Source organism: Mastacembelus armatus, chromosome 24 (assembly GCF_900324485.2).
Source record: "Mastacembelus armatus chromosome 24, fMasArm1.2, whole genome shotgun sequence".
Taxonomy (NCBI): Eukaryota; Metazoa; Chordata; class Actinopteri; order Synbranchiformes; family Mastacembelidae; genus Mastacembelus; species Mastacembelus armatus.
Window position 1 is genome coordinate 16,033,750 of NC_046656.1, and position 18,467 is coordinate 16,052,216.

An 18,467-nucleotide genomic window follows, 5' to 3' on the forward strand; every position below is an offset into this window, starting at 1 on the left:
CACAAGGACAGGACGTAACACTTTTTCAAGCTGATTTACATCTAAATAAATACAGGCCTAGACGAAACAATGTGCAGACCCAAAAGAGGAACCGGCGTCTCTCCTCTGGGCACGTTCAATTTAATTCGACCGATCCGGCCAAGCTGCAGGCCGTGATAAGCTGGGAGGGACGGCTGAGTTGAAGTATTGTACAGGAATCACCCTTCTCTGAAAAGTGAACTCAAAGAAACTATGGCGGGAGAATGATGGGCTAAAATGACACAATGAAATAAAGAAGGAAACACTGTAAAATCAGTTTACATGGATAATGCTCCATTATCAAGTACCATTACCAATCCCTTTTTAATCACTTCCCATTTTTATTTTGAAATATGAAAAATTCCAGAAAATTTGATATAGCCCCAAATTCAAATACAGAAACAAGAGTCAACCATAATACAGACTGGGTTTCAAACTAAAACAGAAAAGACTGAAATAAGAAAGAATAATATCCTTAAAGAAAACCATATCATTGTGCTTCCTCTTTTTGTGTAATGATACTCTTATTTTTTGTCCTCTCTGACTGTCTTTTAAAGGAAAGTACATGGAAGGTAAATATACTGTAATCAAAAAGGGACACTTCTGTATGGAAAGTAGAAAAACAAGAAGTACAGGAAAGAAAGGAAAGTGAAATCTAGCTCTACAAACAGCCCTTTCATTTGCTGTCGCTATCCTTAAAAGTTATATGTTTACTTTCACATGATAAAGATGAAAATAAACACCTGCCCACTTTCAGTGGAACATAGTCACCAGAAGAAAAGACAATACTTTTTAAATGATAACCTTCCATTTCATTGGATCCTCTTCTGGGGCCTCATTTGAACATCACCGACAAAAAGACCTTCAGAAAAATCTTATCAGCTCCTTAGTCAGGCCCTGGGGCACCCATAACGTGTTAACTCATCCTTCCACAAACATGCGAGTCCTCACAGTCACGACCAATTACTGTGTGTAGTCAGCTGATGCAGGCCAGACTTCCTCAACGCCAAACCTGGAGCCTCCACTAGGCACCTTCAGTTTTTCTGTCTGAGAGTCTGTTAATGCCTTAATTCCTATCTTCATCCTGTCTATGTTTGAGAAAATTATAACTCACACAGTAACTTGTATTAATTTGTCCACAGTCTTTTAAAGAATTGCATTATATGAATAAGAAGGTGTTTGAGTAATATTGTCTTCAAATCAAATCAGTACTAACCTGATTTCCATACAGTGTAAACTATGATGATTATTAATATTATTTTGAATTTTTGGTTTCTGGGAAGTTTAATGTATCTATCCAGTGAATTCAGAAATATCATTGGCTCATGCTGAATTAGTCAGGTCATGATCACGACATGAATCATAGTAGCCCAAAGAACCATTTGGTTTTGTGGAAACTTTGCACTAACCCCCTATTTTAAAGAGAAAAGCTTTCCAGTGGTCTATCCATAGCATAGTTTATCAGGCAGGGTCAAGCAGGGATTTGGGCCAGGGCCTCGGAGAATGCACTTAACCACGGTGACTGCTGCACCTCTGTTAGCAGGCTCAGAGTGTAGATCAAGTTGGCCGATAGCTGCCCGTCCACCAGTCTGGACATTCAGCCGCCACTTGCTTTGTCCAGGAGACGCTCCTAAATCCTCCACACGAACATGGATCTTAAAATAGTGGCACATGTCAAAAGGCCATTGGATAACTCAGTAAAGAAATCTGTACATTGTGTGGTTGAGGTGTGTGAGGAGCTGATGAAGGATTCGGGGTGAAGACAGTAAGACATGACAGTGACAGGACGGGGTTATCAAAGTCCATGTAAACTGGTTTTCACATTGTGGAACACAAACATTTGTTTAGACTTAAAGATTTAAAGTGGCAATAATGAATATTCTCAATCTCGATTAGATGACTGTTCAATGTGACTAACAATGAGCTGATAAAACGCCCGTGTTGTGTTTCTTCTTGCCAAAGAAGTAATATAATGCAGATTTAAGTTAGAATGTGGCTGGATAGAAATGGCTGTTTGTCAGTATCACTCTTCCAGGCGTGAAACCAGCCTATATTGGAAACTGCTCCTCTCCACAGCATGATCCAACACTCAAAGCCTCTGTAATGGCAAACCTCTGAAAATACTATTATTGTTCTGTTACCTTATTACTTGCGTGCCTAAGGATGTATGACCATTTTTCTACTGGAGAATAGGCACCTCACCCACAATGCTCTCTGTTGGGTTCCTGCTACTTGTTTGTCTTCCATGGAGACAAACAGACCTGAATGGCACTGGGCTGGAACTAAGTGAAGCTGGATTTGGTTTAACACAGCTGAAAGTTACATTTAAGTCAAACTGGACCTCGAGAAAACAAAAAGAAATAAAAAAATAAAAAATCTGTTATTTAAGCTAAATGAATTGTAGTTTATAGTTTTATACATTTTTGAAGATTTTTTTAACAGGCTTTGAATGGTGTGTCACTTTCTCACCACAGAACAGCAAAGAGATTAAGGGAACATTTACATTTCAAGTTCTTTTGTACTTCCCTGCTAATGAGATGTAACGTGTCCCCACGACGTTTAAAAATGCTCTGGACTGGAAGGTTTCTGGGACCACTGAAGCTTGATACTATGGGACAGCTGCTGTGGCTCCACTGTCTCCCTGCTGAGAGGGAGCCTATTTTAACAAGCCAGACCCATTGTCTTTCCCCAAGAATGACCTAAGAATGTGGCAACGCCTTGGGTCATATAGCCTTTGCTTGTGTGTTGATGATTGGAGGTGAAGGACGTGGCTTTGTCCCTGTCATTTACATCACTATGGGAGCACATGCCATCAGAGCTAATTACCTGCCTGGAAGGACCAATTAAGATGCCCTCAAATGCCCCCTAAGAAGATTGTCTCGGCTCAACAGAAGGCCTACAGCAGTGAAGGATGGCTGTGAGCGGCAAGTGGCGAAGACTAGGACAGTGATATGTGAAGTCAACTGTGTGGAGACATGCCTACGTCTCTATTTCAAAAATACAAACACAGTATATTTGGGGGCCATCATCACAGTAGAAAGCCTCCACACATGCCTGTCCTAGACTCCAAATCCAGTGCTTGATCCTTTCAAACTTAAAAACAGCACAGTTACATTAGAGAAGATTATGTGCACAGAATAGAAAGACCCTTTAAAGGTTTTACACAGCCCACCCCACTTCATTCATATTATCAGACTGTACATCTTAATAGTATTATGTCTGGTGAAATAAAACTAATGCCTTAAATTTAAATCCATTGTGTTTTGGCCTCAGTACAGGCCCTCCCTCTGGACCAGCTGGTAAAATCCACTGATTTGTTTAAACAGGGTTGTCTTCATCTTTTTCCGACCGTATGAGTGAAGCTGTCACAGCTGCATTTCAGCAACACTGTCAGATAAATATAATATGTGGCTGAGCTGTTCTATGAACAAATATGACCATCAAGGCCAAGGGAAGGGCAGGACCATGGAGGAGAATTACTGTAGACTGGATATGTTGGCAGCATGTCATTACAGTTACATAAAAGGCAGTTGGTTTACTGAAATGGCTCTCTGTAGTGTGTTCATATTCTAATGTGGACCTCAGTTGTGTGTGTGCTCCACAGAGTCAAACAACATATAAGATGCTGGTTTAAAATGTGACATAATACAGCACTCTATCATAATCATTCATCTCATTCTGTATAACAGACACAGCTGTAGCAGAAACTAGTTCCTGATCTGAATCTTCAGATTAGAAATGGGAAATCATTCTGTCTACTAGAATACCACAGTATTTTTTTCTTCAGTGTCTGTGCTCTGACTTGAATAAACATAGACCCAAATCCAGTCTTCTATCTTCCAAAAGCAATTCTACCTCCCTCCTTGATGACAGTAGAGGACACAAATGAGGTTACTGAGGTGAAATACTGCCCCTGTGTCTGAGGATAAACTGATTTGAACCAGGCTGGTTGAGGCCCAATGTTCCATTTGGCAAACTTAGGCCTCTAGAGTGGTGACAATCTGTTGACATTTAATTTAATATAAATCACTATTAACTGTTACATTTGTCACAGAAAAAGTCAAATAAAGCTTTATCTGCACCTTTCATATGATATAATGCATTTAAGAGGCAGTTTAAGAAAACAGAATATTTAGTCATAAAATCTGGCCTATGTGAGAAAGACAAAAAATTAAACCAAGACGGTAAACATGGATCGGAAGCTAGGGTCTTGCAGTTTTGTTTAGTGAAGCTAAAAAAAGAAAAGAAAAAGAAAACACTGACTGATTTGGGACTTTGGGTTTTATCAACTTTAATTCTTTTTTCAGTCTAAGATGACAGAATACTATCCTCACATATAATTTTTTTTGAAACCATACTGAAACGTGTATGTATAAAGATTGCTTTTCCATGTTTATTGAAGATAAACATTTTTGCATACTGTAGAGCACTAGCAAACAAGATTAGAGTCCATCCATCCATTATATCTATTTGCTTATTCCTAAGATTAGAGTCAAAAAATAAAAATGAAACTTCATTTATCAGTTTATCGAATCACATTAGAATTGAGCTTTTCTTCATCTGGTGAATTAAAATATTTTTTAAAAGGTCACAGAAAAAAAGACAATTTCTACTGAGGTATTTGCAAAGAAAAAAGTTTAGAGAGAAAGTTTATATTGCAAATAAAAAAATCAGTCAATGACTCAATTAAAATGAAATTGAGTTGACCCCTGGGCTGAGGTCAGGCAAACCAAAGGTTGTCAAACTTAACCTCTGCCTGACACCCTGTGCATCCTGTCTGGTGTCACAGCAGCCGTCATTCCAGGGTTAGGGAGTGAGAACCTCGTCTCCGGCCATCAGGTCTTTAGATGTAGACATTGCCTCCCACCCTTTCAAAAGTTGCTTGACCTTTAAAATGACCCCTGGGGCACTGTCCATGTCAGTCATGTGTTGGCTATTGCAAATATACAGCATGCAAATACTACTAACCTCCATTTTTTTTTGCAGATAATCTCATCTTTGTCAAAAAAAAAAAGTAACAGTCCCTGGTCATGTTTGTATTTGACTATAGAATGAAAGACTTAAGGCCATCTGTGGATCGATAAAACTGAATAGAAAATGTTAAATATCTGCTAAAAATGTATGGTGGTGAACCTAAAAGCCCAAGGCACCTGGTTACTATATTTGATATTATGCAGGTCATAAAAATGATGTAATGCACAAAAAAGTTAATGGTTAGAAAGCTGTGTTGTTTTGCCTCAACATGCAGAATTATAATTTATTACATGTGGGTATGACTTCTGAAATTTCCTGCAGATCAGTCTGAAGGGTCAAAACCCCCAAAACTTTAGGAACCACTACATTGAACACACTGATAAACTGCAGAAATAAAATGAATTGTTCAGAAAATTTATTTTTCAAATCCTCTCAGGACAGACAGTGGCATTAGTGTAAATTAGATATTTCACAGGCCCACAGTGCCCCCTAAAGTATGACAACAGTAAAACAAGAACAGTAACTGACATTGAAGATGTGTGATGTTTAATTCTAAGACCATGTTTAAGGTTTTGACTTTAATTTAAAAAAAACATAAATCACGAAATGTGAAGTGTCTATTGCTGGACCACAAGAGAAACAGTAGAAGAGTAACACTTCCTCATAAAGGCAAGATGACAAAGACTGAGTTCAGATTGAAAAACCCTGATTGACATCACACTGATCACATCTATTACCAAGTCTAAACACACAAGTGCTAAAAACAAAGGCACATTTTGAAAAGCTGCAATCATTTTACCATTTTATGCCTTGATGACAGGGATTATAACTTCTAATTAAATATTTCACAGCACAATTTAAACATTTCTTGATGCCTTTAGCTGATGACCACTAATACCATTTCTGTATTTAGATTATTATTGACACATTACTGTCTATTCAATCTACACATTACCAACAACCAGATTAAGAGAAGGCTGAGACCAATGTTGGTTTAATCCCTGAAGCAGAAATTAAATAGAGGAAAACGAAGCACATCTGAGACAATAGAGGCACAGAAAGAGTCAATCTTCCTAATGCAAAACATGGATGAATTTATTTTACAGGTCTTGATCTAATATGAAATTTTATAAACCTTTTCTTCAAAATTTGAAAAAGATTAATTACAATTCAAAAATAATGTTTTTATGGTAATTTCAGCGAGGATAAAATGAAGTAACATATATTTACAAAAGGATATACAAGCATTAATCACTGCACTATCTGCACCCTAGAGCACTGGATGGTGACTGGACATATTCCTGCTCTCAACAGAGAAGATTACCATTAATCTTGGTAATAATCTTGGTCAAGAGGTTCTTGCCTGGATTGAATGATGCCACAATCTTTTCAATCTGCTCCATCCTGCAAATAAATATAAACAATACTTTATTATTTTCAGAAGTTTATAGATACTGTGCACAGGTTGATTTAAATTTTTGTTTATATATTTAAATCATGCGTACGTTGTGTTTCCAATCCTGTTTTTAAAGCTCTGTACTTGAATGACATAGAGTTGGTTGAGCAAGCTGACAGAGAAGACCACCTCAAACTTGGAAAATGCCTTGAGACTGCTGAAGACAATGTGCACTCTGGAAGAAAAACAGGATATTATATGTAGCTTTGTTTCTGATAATGTGGACTCTAATCTTGTTTCAAAAATGCTAAACGGAAAATCTGTGTAAAGACATGGCACACATCTGAGTAAATGTTTGAAGTTACTAGGTGCATCTGTTAGATTTAAGGAGTTAAGAAAAAAAAATCTAATAAGGACTGAGTCTCACTGAGTGTCCAGACAGCTGAGGTCCAGGATATTGAGTCTTAGGCCTCCCCACATTTTCAACAGACGCAGCTCCTCTCCCAGCAGACGACAGCGACTCACTACCAGTCCAACGTCATGAAGCAGCTGAAGGCAACAGGACACAAAAACACTTCAATGAAAAACTTCAGTGTAAGTCCACTATGTAAAAGTCAATTCCTCCATTTAAAACAATCAACCATGAAAATGGTCAAATTAATTACTTGATAAGGACTAACAATGTACAGTACCTGTTATAGCTCTAAGTGACTAATTAAAATTAAAATTAACTAACTGACAGACCTTAATAATACAATACATCTTACATGTACCTTTTGTATCACCTGGACAGTTTTAGTATTTCAACATACCTTTGGAACATGTCTACCTGTTGAATACTTTCCCACCCAATCAGATTCTTCCTCAGTATACTTGGAGAGCAATTTGTGAACCAAACCGGCATGGGGTTTTGACCTCTTATCTAGATTTAAAAAAAAAAAAAAAAAAAAAAAAAAAAAAAGTGTAGTAGATGTTTTTGCAGATTTATTTTGTGTCATGTCCTAGTACTAAATGTCTTTTCACATTTCACCAATTTAAATGATCTACTTCAAGGTTGTACATTGTATGCTCATTTTTGTATTTTTCTCACCATCAAGTTGAAATTGAAAGGTGATGTGCGATATTTTCTGCTCAGACCCATTCCCAGCATCATTTCCTTCAAAAACAAAAACATTAATAAAACATTATTTGTGAAAACAAAAATATATGTTGTTAATAAAAACACAAATTAGCAAAACTACAAACTCAAAAACACTTTCCTGCAATATATATCTATCAAACTATTTAATTCTGTAAGTAGTTAAGCATACAGCGCATAATGGAAAGAAAATCTTACCCTTCGAGTTTTCATACACCAGCTGTAGATGCAAGGTGTCATAGAGAAAAGTATAGGTTGTGCCGTTGTCCTTCTTCTCTCCAAACTTGTATTCACTCATCCTGCGGTAAGAAAAGACACTGACTTTAATATCCTTGTGCAGAATAATAAAATTAAAGCCATGAAAAAGCAATAAAGACCATGGACAGAAATAACCCTAAATGCCTAATATACAAGCAGAACAACAGACCAAAACTATAATATAAAATTGAACAATTTCCAAAATGTATGTACTTTAAAGAAGGGGCAAGGCTCAGCATCAAGTAATGTTTCGTAAAGAAGCTCATACAAGCATTGAAAGAGGTGAAAAGCCATTAAACCTACATATGCAGCATAGTGATGTGGCTTTCGAGATTCCGTGTTTCAGCTTTCAGCCTGTTGAGTTTTTTTGAATTCTGCTGCTTCTCCATCTCCAGTTCAGATATTTGCCTGTATCACGAACAAAAACAAGAATAACAAACACTCTATATTCATTTCATATTTTCCACAAAAGATACAGATCGTCAACTCACCTTTCACTATCAGCCAAAGCTTCAGTGACTTTCTCCAATTCTGTTAAACAACAAAAGCAAATAGAGCCCTCAATGACTTATTTAATTCAAGCACATAAAAGATAAAATAATCAAGCTGAATTATGTGTTACCTTCCTGCCGTGATTTTAGACTTGGTTTGCCTTCAAAGCCTTTCTCTGAAAGTGAGGCAAGTTCTAAAGGAAGACAAAAAGAATGAGTAACAGACGTTCCACCTTTGCTCTACCTGTATGCTGTAGTGACATGTCCACCTCACAGCTGTCATTTTCTTTGGTTTGCTGTAATGCTATTGCTGCTGTGAAACATTTTATCCATTTACAGAATCTGCACACATAAAAGAACTGGACAGTAGCGATACCTGTTTCTAATTCATGAATACAGTCATCCAGACTTTTCACCATCTCATCCGCCCTTTCAATCGTTCCTCTCAACTTCTGTTGCTCTTCCTGAAAAGATGTAAATTATCAGTTACCTTCCAAGACTAAAACAATATCTAATATTGTAATTTGGTAGTTTTCATGCAAAAACTCTTACCACATTAGCCTGTACAAGCGTTGAGTACAAGTCTTCCTTTATTTTGTGAGACAGAATTTTGCTCATTTTTCTGAAGAAGTTATTCCTCTCTTTTAGCTCTGCTCCAAACAATACGAGCTGTAGATCCAAACAAATAATAAGAGTTACAAACAAGATAACACTGTTCCTCCTGCTACATTTGTTGGGATGGGTTGTAATTATAAAAAAAAAAACCTCCGATAATTTTATGTTGATATTTCCTTGTGTTAGTATTTTACCTCACTTCTAGTTTGACCGATTCTGTTCCTTGGTTAAGTCTTTACTTATTTTTGCTTTAAGAACTTTGGTTCTTTGTCTCATTGTACTGTTGTATTATGGCTGCATTTACATTACTGACAATAAACTGATGTACTACCTAACTCAAATGTTATTAAATGTTACTACACTTATTCCAAAACAACCCCTGTGGATCATAACACACTGCCAGAAATTTTACTGCCAGTAAAACTTACCTCTTTCTCTGAAGCACTTCTCATCTCTTCCCACAAAGGTCTGTTAACATTCTTCAGAGGTTTGTCTAGGTCACACATTCGTACCTTCAACCTACAAACAAAACAGACCTGTTTAACGCTTCATGTGTGTTATCCATGTAAATGTGACAAACTATTGTATGTAGATATTTAATCTCACCCTTACAAATATTTGTACAATCTGACCCGTACATACCCCTCCACCTTTTCTGTGAGGTTCCGGACATCTGTCGCATACACCATTTGTTTAGGATGGTTAATATGTCTGTCTCTCAGTAAATCCATTGGTGTACGATCTGTGTCTGATAAAAGCTAGAAGGAAAAAAAAAAAAAAAAGGTTACATCACTACATTTAGCTGTAATCTATTTTTGTAAACAGTGTAAAGATTTATTACTTACTCTGCCAGGAAGGACACTATGCCGAGAATTATGGATGACGAAGTCTATGTTAAAGAGTTTAAAGAACTCTGACACTGTAATGGTTCCATCATCAAGTTTCTATAATTAAAACATTGAACACAATAACTGGTATTAATGCAAAAATAAACTTTAAATTATGTTTTTGTAAAATATGCCACTAATATACCTTCTGTACATCATTTCCACAGTCTTCAAGCTGGGACTCGAACAGGCTTTGTTTAGAAGCTGAAAATAAATTTTAAAAATATGCATTTTCATATTTCACAATATTACTAACAAAACTTATTCAAATGAAGAATAATTGTGTCAACAAAACAAATGAAAACAGGAATCTTCATGACACCTATCTATAAGAAGCCATAAGGACTTACATGAGTAATCAGTGATCTGTGTAGTCATACAACCAGCAGCTTCACCCCTGGTGCCGGCAGTATGAATACTGCTGGAGCAATCAGTGACCTGTGGAGTCATGCTAGGAGCTGTAGCAATGGTACCATCACACTCCACAACACAAGACTTTAAATCCTGGCAAAACAAACAAAATAAATTATAATATAGCCAGTATTCAAATAATTGTCAAATGTCAAACAATAGCTTGGCATTGAAAGGGTATGGGTTATATGAGGACAATACTTTTCAACGCTCCAATTTCATCAGTGCAATACAGATATGGCATACACACCAACCTGCTGCCTTTTGTTTCATGCTTGAAAACCTTTATTCAATAATTAGTCAAACTGCATCTATTTTAATGCCATTGATAAGTAACCACCAACTAACCCCAGCACTTCATTGGGATGTTTCAAGGAACAGTTTGAGTCCCCTGAAGGCTTTTGTACTGACAGAATTAGTGCTGTGTAAATATAAGTCATTGACATATTGAGCAAATAAACGTGAAGATTTTGAATTGGCATCATAGCAATTTAAAATAAAGAGCTTTCCACCATATGAAATTGGGTTTCTCCAGTTAATAAAAGGTAAATAAGATAAAGGTTAAATGAAGGTGGAAATTGTAGTACTTTAAATTTGACTTACTATTTCAACAGTGTTATTGGTCATCTCAGTGGATGGTTTCATTCTCTTCTCATCTTTCACGTTATGTTCATCTTCTGGCAAACATCTCTTTTGTCCATGGACGTCACTAATGAAGTCCTCATCAAAAAAAACATTCTCTAAAGATTCATCCATGTCAAAATCCATGGAATCACTGACTTTTTCGCAGATTTTCTTGGGACTCACTGTGTCCAACGTTTCAGTCACATCTTCATAGCTACCAAGCTCTTCATCATAAATGTCACTCACATCATTGTCAAAGTTATTCAACTGGGTTGTAACTTTGCAAGTTGTCCTTTTATGCTCTTTCACTTGATTTGCCTTACTTGGATCATCAGGTTTGGTTCTTTGGGGGAGTTTAGGCTTGAAGCCTCCCATTGAGAGTCTTGACATAAGTTGTTTAGTCTTCAAGTTAAAAGGAGTACTAGCAGTAGTTGAGGCTTGTTCTCCTTCTGTAAGACATTGACCTTGTGTATTATCTTCAACATTGACCAAACCTGTTTTGAGCTCAGGCTCCACTACAGGCAAAGATTTGATTTTGCTTTTTGAATTTTTGTCCAAGCCACGGTCCAGCTGAGGCAGAGGCATTGTGCAGCTGTGCACAGTATCAGGAGCTGAATTTACGATGTGGCTAAAACGTCTTAGTTTTGTTTGGAGATCAGCTAAACTCTTTCGTCTTGACATCTGTGAACTTAATACATCAGCATCTTTGTCAACACCATCTTGCATTTTCTGTAATAATGGACTACTTTGATGTTTCTGTTCAAGTTCTTTCTTGGACTGTGCTTCGTTTGAGTCAAAACAATCTGGACCGGTTGTGATTTCCACACCATCAGGGTTAGATGAGCCCAGTGTATCATTGTGCATGGATTTGGTGTACAAGTCTTGTCTTGGAGACAGACATGGGGGGCGTTCATCTGTGCATGCTTGTCCTAAAACATGTCCTGTTTGAGCTTTAACAAGATTCATGCTTATATCATCCTTTATACAGTGTGCTTCAGTTTTGTTTAGCGGATTGCTACATGGATCAAAATCTGGAGCTTCATTATCAGTTTTCACATGAGGCTTCTGCATTTTAAGCTGGTCTGAGCAGCCATTTGTGTCCACATCGTCTTGAGGAGATGATGCAGCAGGAGCCACAGCTTTGGTGATAACAGGATTAGCCCAGGGACCACTTGTCCTGAAGAGAGAGTTTTTAAATCCTGGATCCAAACTTTGTGCAGATGAAAATCTGTTTCTACGTAGACCACGTTCTATCTTCTTCACACTTACAGGCAAATCCATATTTCTGGAGGTTGATATTATTTTTGAATGCTGCTGTGGAGCAACTGCGTCAGGTAACAAACTGCTTTTAATATTGACAGCAAGGTTCTTACTCATATCCATAGAGGCTTCATTGGCAGTGAACTTCACTGTTTTGTCTCCACATGTAGGTAATAAATCCATATTTTGATGTGACTGGGGTTCAAAGGCCGTGGCAATGTTTACAGTGTGACTTTTTGTCACATCCATAGTTGCATCACTTCCAGTGATCCTCACTGTTTTCTCTCCACAAGTAGATAAAAATTCTAAATTTTGGTGTGACTCTGGTTTCAAATGTGTGGCAATGTTTACAGTGTCACCCCTTGTCACTTCCATACATGCATCCTCTGCAGAAAACCTCACTGTTTTCTCTCCACAAGTAGATAAAAAGTCCAAATTTTGGTGTGACTCGGGTTCAAAGGCTGTGGCAATGTTTACAGTGTGACTTTTTGTCACATCCATAGTTGCATCACTTGCAGTGAACTTCACTGTTTTCTCTCCACAAGTAGACGCAAATTCTAAATTTCTGTGTGACTCTGGTTCAAAGGCTGTGGAAATGTTTACAGTCACACCCCTTGTCACTTCCATACATGCATCCTCTGCTGAAAGCCTCACTGTTTTGTCTCCATAAGTAGATAAAGATTCTAAATTTTGTTGTGACTTGGGTTCAAAGGCTGTGGCAATGTTTACAGTGTGACTTTTTGTCACATCCATAGTTGCATCACTTCCAGTGAACTTCACTGTTTTCTCTCCACAAGTAGACGCAAATTCTAAATTTCTGTGTGACTCTGGTTCAAAGGCTGTGGAAATGTTTACAGTGTCATCCCTTGTCACTTCCATACATGCATCCTCTGCAGAAAACCTCACTGTTGTCTCTCCACAAGTAGATAAAAAGTCCAAATTTTGGTGTGACTCGGGTTCAAAGGCTGTGGCAATGTTTACAGTGTGACTTTTTGTTACATCCATAGTTGCATCATTTGCAGTGAACTTCACTGTTTTCTCTCCATAAATAGATGCAAATTCCAGATTTTGGTGTAACTGTGGTTCAAAAGCTGTGGCAATGTTTACAGTGTGACCTCTTGTCAATTCCATACATGCATCCTCTGCAGAAAACCTCACTGTTTTTTCTGGGCAGTGGTCTTCAGAATCAAATGTGACCTAAAGGAATCAGTCATTAAAATAATTATTAAAACAAAATTATTATTATTATTATTTTTTTTTTTTTAGAAAAATAGAGTACTATTAGTCAAAGGGGTAAATTTTAGTTAACAACAACATCCTAAAACACATTACTATATCAAGAAGAAAAGCAAAAGCCTTTCTGGTTTAAAAAAATGGTATGAAAGATTTTTTGTCCACTTGGGGGCAGCAGAACATGTTACAGACTAAATCGCTACAGCCAAAGCCCACACGATCTGTGAATAACTGTTAAGTCACCATGAGTGACCTCTTACATTTGTTGTTTGTTCTATTGTCAAAACAATATTTATTGGTTTAGCATTCATCTTAATATTCCGTGGAAGCAACCTGTGCATTAGTTCATTCAGTAAGCCAAAATGCCTATACTGAATGATTGAGCTCACCTGCTGTTTTAGCATCTTTGCCTTAAAAGATGTCTTCAGTGTAGTTTCCAGACCTACATGTGGAGATGAGCAAGCAATTAAAAAAAAAAAGAAAAAAAAAAAGAAGATGCAAAACAAATAATTTAACCAAACTCAAGCACTCATGAACCATTATAATGAATTTCCTTCTTGAAAATACATTTAACATTTAAATTATTTCTTTAGTTCTCATTTTCTTCATTGTCACAAGTCATATTTCAGATTAGTACTCCATCATCCCAGTCAGTTTCCATACCTTTACATGTAGATGAGCCCAGACCTTCATTACTCTGCTGTCGTGAAGCCATCTTTGCTTTTTCCAAGTTGCCACCTTGGAGGTACATGTCTTGTGTGGGTAAAAACGTAAGGGGATTATCTGTAGCTGTCCTTTCAAAAATGTGGCCTGTGTGAGCTTCAGTCATGTCCATGCTTACTTCATCTTCTGTCCCCAAATCATGTGCTGATGAAGATATCATTCTAGGTGGATGACATTTCTCACCTTCTTGTTTCTTCAAAGGAAGAACTGAATCTGCTATTAAATTTTGGTCAATATTTACAGTGAGGCACTGGGTCATATTCATACTTGCATCATTTGCAGTGAGCCTCACTGTTTTGTCTCCACATGTAGCTACAAAGTCAAAATTTTGGTGTGACTGCCATTTCAACTCAGTGGCAGTATTTGCAGTGTGAGTTTGTGTAAAATCCATACTCGCATCATCTGCATAAAGCCTCACTGTTTTATCTCTGTAGTCATCTTCAGTGTCAAACTTAGTCTGGAAAAGAGGAGAACGACAATCACTAAAGCTACAGTCATTTAAAAAAAAAAAAAATTGAAATTTTAAATCAGGAATCAGGATTAGTAATTAGGTTTTGTTAGAACATTTTTCTTTTTCAGAGGCATAAAAAGAAAGTATGCTACCATTTTTGAAAAGAAAGAAACAAATGTAATCCCTGTGACTAAGAAAAATTTGACCCATTATCTGAGATAATAATGTAAATAAATAAAAATGCATAATTAAAAATTAAGAGCTACACTTACCTGATGTCTTTGCACCTTTACCGGTAAGGATGGTTTCACTAAGGTTTCTGTACCTAACAAAAGCAAAACCGATTAGACCAATATTTTTACATTTCAAAATTAATAAACTTAAATGAGACAATTCAAATGTTCTTCCTAGTCCTAAATTAATGTATGTTACAGAACACAGGCACATCACAAATCAAAACACCAAAATAGTTATATTTATACTAATTATTGACACTAGATTTTTTTGGTCTTCGGTATTCATAGTCAAAATAAACAAAGGTTTGTGGTTTCCATACCTTTATGGTTAGATGACATCAGTGGCTCACTGTTTTTCTTTTCTAAAGTCACCCCCTCTTTCTTCAGATTTTCATTGCGTGGGTACACTTCTTGCGTTGGTAAAAGAAATTGAAACGGATCATCTGAACCAGTGAGTCCCGAGTAGGCTTGTGTCATTTCCATGCTCACATCATCTTCTGGACACACTGTACTTCCAGTGAATAATTGCCCAAAGCTCCTGTTTGTATTCAGAAGGTGATTTTCTTTATCAACATGAGAACTTGCTATTTTAGGCTGGGATAGAGAGCTGTCTGCATTGATAGCTTCTCTAGAGGATGCTGCAATAGGAGGAGGTACTGTTTTGGTCATCACAAGGTTGCCACTGGACCCACTTGGTTTGGAGAGACGTGAAAGGAATTTCTCAAATTCTGGATCCAAACTATCAATTAACACCGGCTGAGATGGCATGGGGCCACTGGCAATGTTTACAGTATGGCTTGGAATCATGTCCATAAACTTATCATCTGCAGTGAACATCGTTTTCTCTCTGCATTCATCTTTTAGATCAAAATTGACCTGAAGAAGAAAAGGCACTTTGTTAATATCACTAACATTTACTTAAGGAAGATTCAACAACATTTTAAAAACAATGTCAACAAAAGTAAAACTAAGTAAACTACTGGTAATTATAGCTCTTACCTTGTGTCTTGGATGAGATGCATGTAGAAAAGGATTCTTCAGTGTTGTCACATCTTAATTTGGAAATTAAAATTGAACTAGATGCAATTTAAACTGTGTAAAAAGGATGCTGTAGAAATATTATTTTATATTTAAAAAAATTATGTTTTATTTTTAACCTACCAGGCATTTGTTGACACACACCTTCAGCGACCCTTTAGAGAAGAAAACAATAAAAACGTATCACTCTTACATGGTAAAAAACTGACCGATTTTGTCAAATATCTATGAATGGATAAATCAAGTCCAGGGCAAGTGCAAGCTTACCTATTCTCAACATCTGATACTGTGTTGGGAAAAGTGTAGACAAATGTTAAAAGTCAACAGAAATTTCAAAATGATTACTGTATGTTAAGAGAAATGAACAAAGGCATTTCAAAATATTATAACATCAATTCTATTCCAGAAACAGGAAAGTGGGGCTTTTTGAAACGACACCAGCATCTAATAAAAACATGGTCATGTGATTCTGGTTTTCTTGAATCATAGACGTGAATTAATTAATCCATTCCACATTACCTCCAATGTTGACAGAGTGACTGTGGGTCATGTCCATGAACTCATCCTCAGCAGAAAAGATCACTGTTTTCTCCCCAAAGTTCTCGCCAGTAATGAAGTTGACCTGATAAAGATAGGTAACCTTAATGTCTTCAAATATCAGTAAATCATTAATGAACCATCTTAAAGAGTGAAAACAATATGACGAATATAATATAGTTGTAAAAAAGCATCGTAACTAATCAGTAGTTGTAACAAGGAAGGAAAACACCAAAGTGACTTTGAGCTCACCTTATTCCTTTCAGAAGCATGTAAAGGAGCACTCAAAAGGGTTTCCATTCCTGATTTTGGACACTTGAATTTAGTAGGAGTACTGTTACACTGCAAAAGATAATGTGAGCACTAAGTAATAATTGTTTGAGCTAAAAATTTAATTATTCTTACCCATGATCTGCTGAATTGCACTTTCAGTGGCCCCCACATGGACTCTTGTGCTAGAAAATACACAATATTATTATTAATATTAGGAAAAAACATATCTGAATGTGAATGTAAGATTATACTGAAATGTAACTGAAAGAGCTTAAACTGAAAGAGCTTAAATGATCAAGGCACCTTACCTGCTTTGTGTGGTTGATGCTGTTGTGGAATAATTCAAGACAAATATTAAAAGGCTGCTTTAAAATTGTAAGAATTTTACAATTTAAAATTGTAAGAATTACATGATTATATATTATTCTAGATTACATACTTGTGGTTATTAACTCTTGTAAAGGATTTCGGACAGGAGAGGCATTTTTTGCATCACTGTAAAAAAGTGAAAGTAAAAGGGTTAAAATATCTGCGTTTGTAGAAATTGAAGACTGAAAAGATTTAAATTTAACTAGTCTCACCTTGAAAACAGAAGAACGTTGTTGGCAAGGGCAAAACTGACTCTTCTAGAGTTTCTTTTTTCCACTGGTTTGGGACATTCCACCTTAATTAACAAAAATAAAAACAAAGTAAGGTTTTATCAGTATATTTTATTCTTTTATTACTGCAGAGGTGAGGTTAAAATTTTCAAATCAAGCAATCCACCTACCGCATTTTCCTGTTGATCTGGGTCAGGAAATCTGGCTGATTTCCGTGGTGCTTTTAAAATCTAAATTATCAATTTAGACAACACGTCTAAGGTCACTTAGGAATAGATAATAATAATAATATTTTTTATATATTATCCAGAAAATTGCAGCACTGACCGAGGAAATGCGCCGCTGGCGAAGTCCACTGCTTTCACTGTAAAACAAAACAGTATTTACTGTGGTGTGTGTGTGCACAGCGTGTCAGTCATTGTGTGTTAAACTGTCCTTTAAGTTAGGTAATGTGTAGGTTCAGGCACAAATTGAGAGACAAAATGAGAATGTTTACTCTCAATAACATAATTTTCACTTACTCATCCTTTGCTGGTTCCTGAGGTTCCATCTTCAACTATGAAAATATGAAAACGGGGCTTTTATTCGAGTAAACCAGTTCCTTAGATTAATAAAGACTGTTCGTCAGAAAGCAGGGTAAGTTTGGTTAGTATAAAAAGGCGTTACCACTTGGATTACGGTTAGAGTAGTCGAAAACAGCTGAATTTCCCTATTGTCAACAAACGCTGACTATCATTATAACACCCATGGTTTGCCCAAAGTCTTTAATGAGTCTGTATTTCCCTCCATTTGTACAAAAATCGCGTAAAATCATTACTGATTTACCTGGCTAGCAAACACTGGTTTACATGAACGTAAACGCTAGCTTATCCTATTTATTTAACGTTACCATGTTGGCGTGCCACGATTCATAAAGTGAACAAGGACACAACTGAACAAAACAAACATTACAACGCATACCTTGTAGATGTTGTACGCTAACTCCTCGCGTTTACCAATTTGTTTGGGTGTGTTACCATTTATTACCTCGCTAACCTAAAATAGTTTTCATGTCGCTAATTATCATTAGCTGTGCTAACGTCAACGTCTAGCTAGAGTTTTGAATTTAGCCGCCTACACACATGCGCAGTAGACTCTAACCGTCGGCGTTTTATTCACTTTCTTGATTTCTCTACTTTGGCTGCATAAATAATATTAATTTAAAGAATATTCATCATATAAACACATATAAATAATCACTTAAAAATGTATACATATTCTGACGACCAGAAACTACAAGAAAAATAGTCGTATTTAAACAGGAAA

At 36.6% G+C, this 18,467-nt stretch overlaps 1 protein-coding gene across 1 annotated transcript; it reads right to left on the reverse strand.

The window, feature by feature from the left end:
* Positions 1–5,390: 5,390 nt before the first annotated feature.
* On the reverse strand, positions 5,391–18,269 carry knl1 (kinetochore scaffold 1). The gene is made up of 34 exons (XM_026318787.1): positions 18,123–18,269; positions 17,684–17,718; positions 17,490–17,526; positions 17,333–17,392; positions 17,145–17,227; positions 17,003–17,058; positions 16,872–16,890; positions 16,696–16,745; positions 16,543–16,592; positions 16,273–16,375; positions 16,021–16,039; positions 15,877–15,908; positions 15,715–15,767; positions 15,036–15,591; positions 14,752–14,804; positions 13,969–14,485; positions 13,695–13,747; positions 10,792–13,269; positions 10,128–10,281; positions 9,923–9,981; positions 9,736–9,834; positions 9,533–9,648; positions 9,319–9,409; positions 8,828–8,944; positions 8,652–8,739; positions 8,407–8,469; positions 8,276–8,315; positions 8,088–8,192; positions 7,725–7,825; positions 7,479–7,544; positions 7,201–7,310; positions 6,816–6,937; positions 6,498–6,623; positions 5,391–6,396 (listed from the first exon to the last, which is right to left on the reverse strand). The coding sequence occupies exons 2-34, from the start codon at positions 17,710–17,712 to the stop codon at positions 6,300–6,302; spliced, it is 5,802 nt and encodes a 1,933-aa protein (XP_026174572.1). The 5' UTR covers positions 17,713–17,718; positions 18,123–18,269; the 3' UTR covers positions 5,391–6,299.
* Positions 18,270–18,467: the final 198 nt, after the last annotated feature.

Coding starts and splice junctions, on each gene's coding strand:
- knl1 (XM_026318787.1), bottom strand. CDS start 17,712: ATGGAACCTCAGGAACCAGCAAAGGATGA. Junction 15,768..15,876: donor TGTGTGTCAACAAATGCCTG/GTAGGTTAAAAA, acceptor TTCCAAATTAAG/ATGTGACAACACTGAAGAAT. Junction 7,826..8,087: donor CACATCACTATGCTGCATAT/GTAGGTTTAATG, acceptor TTCTTACCGCAG/GATGAGTGAATACAAGTTTG.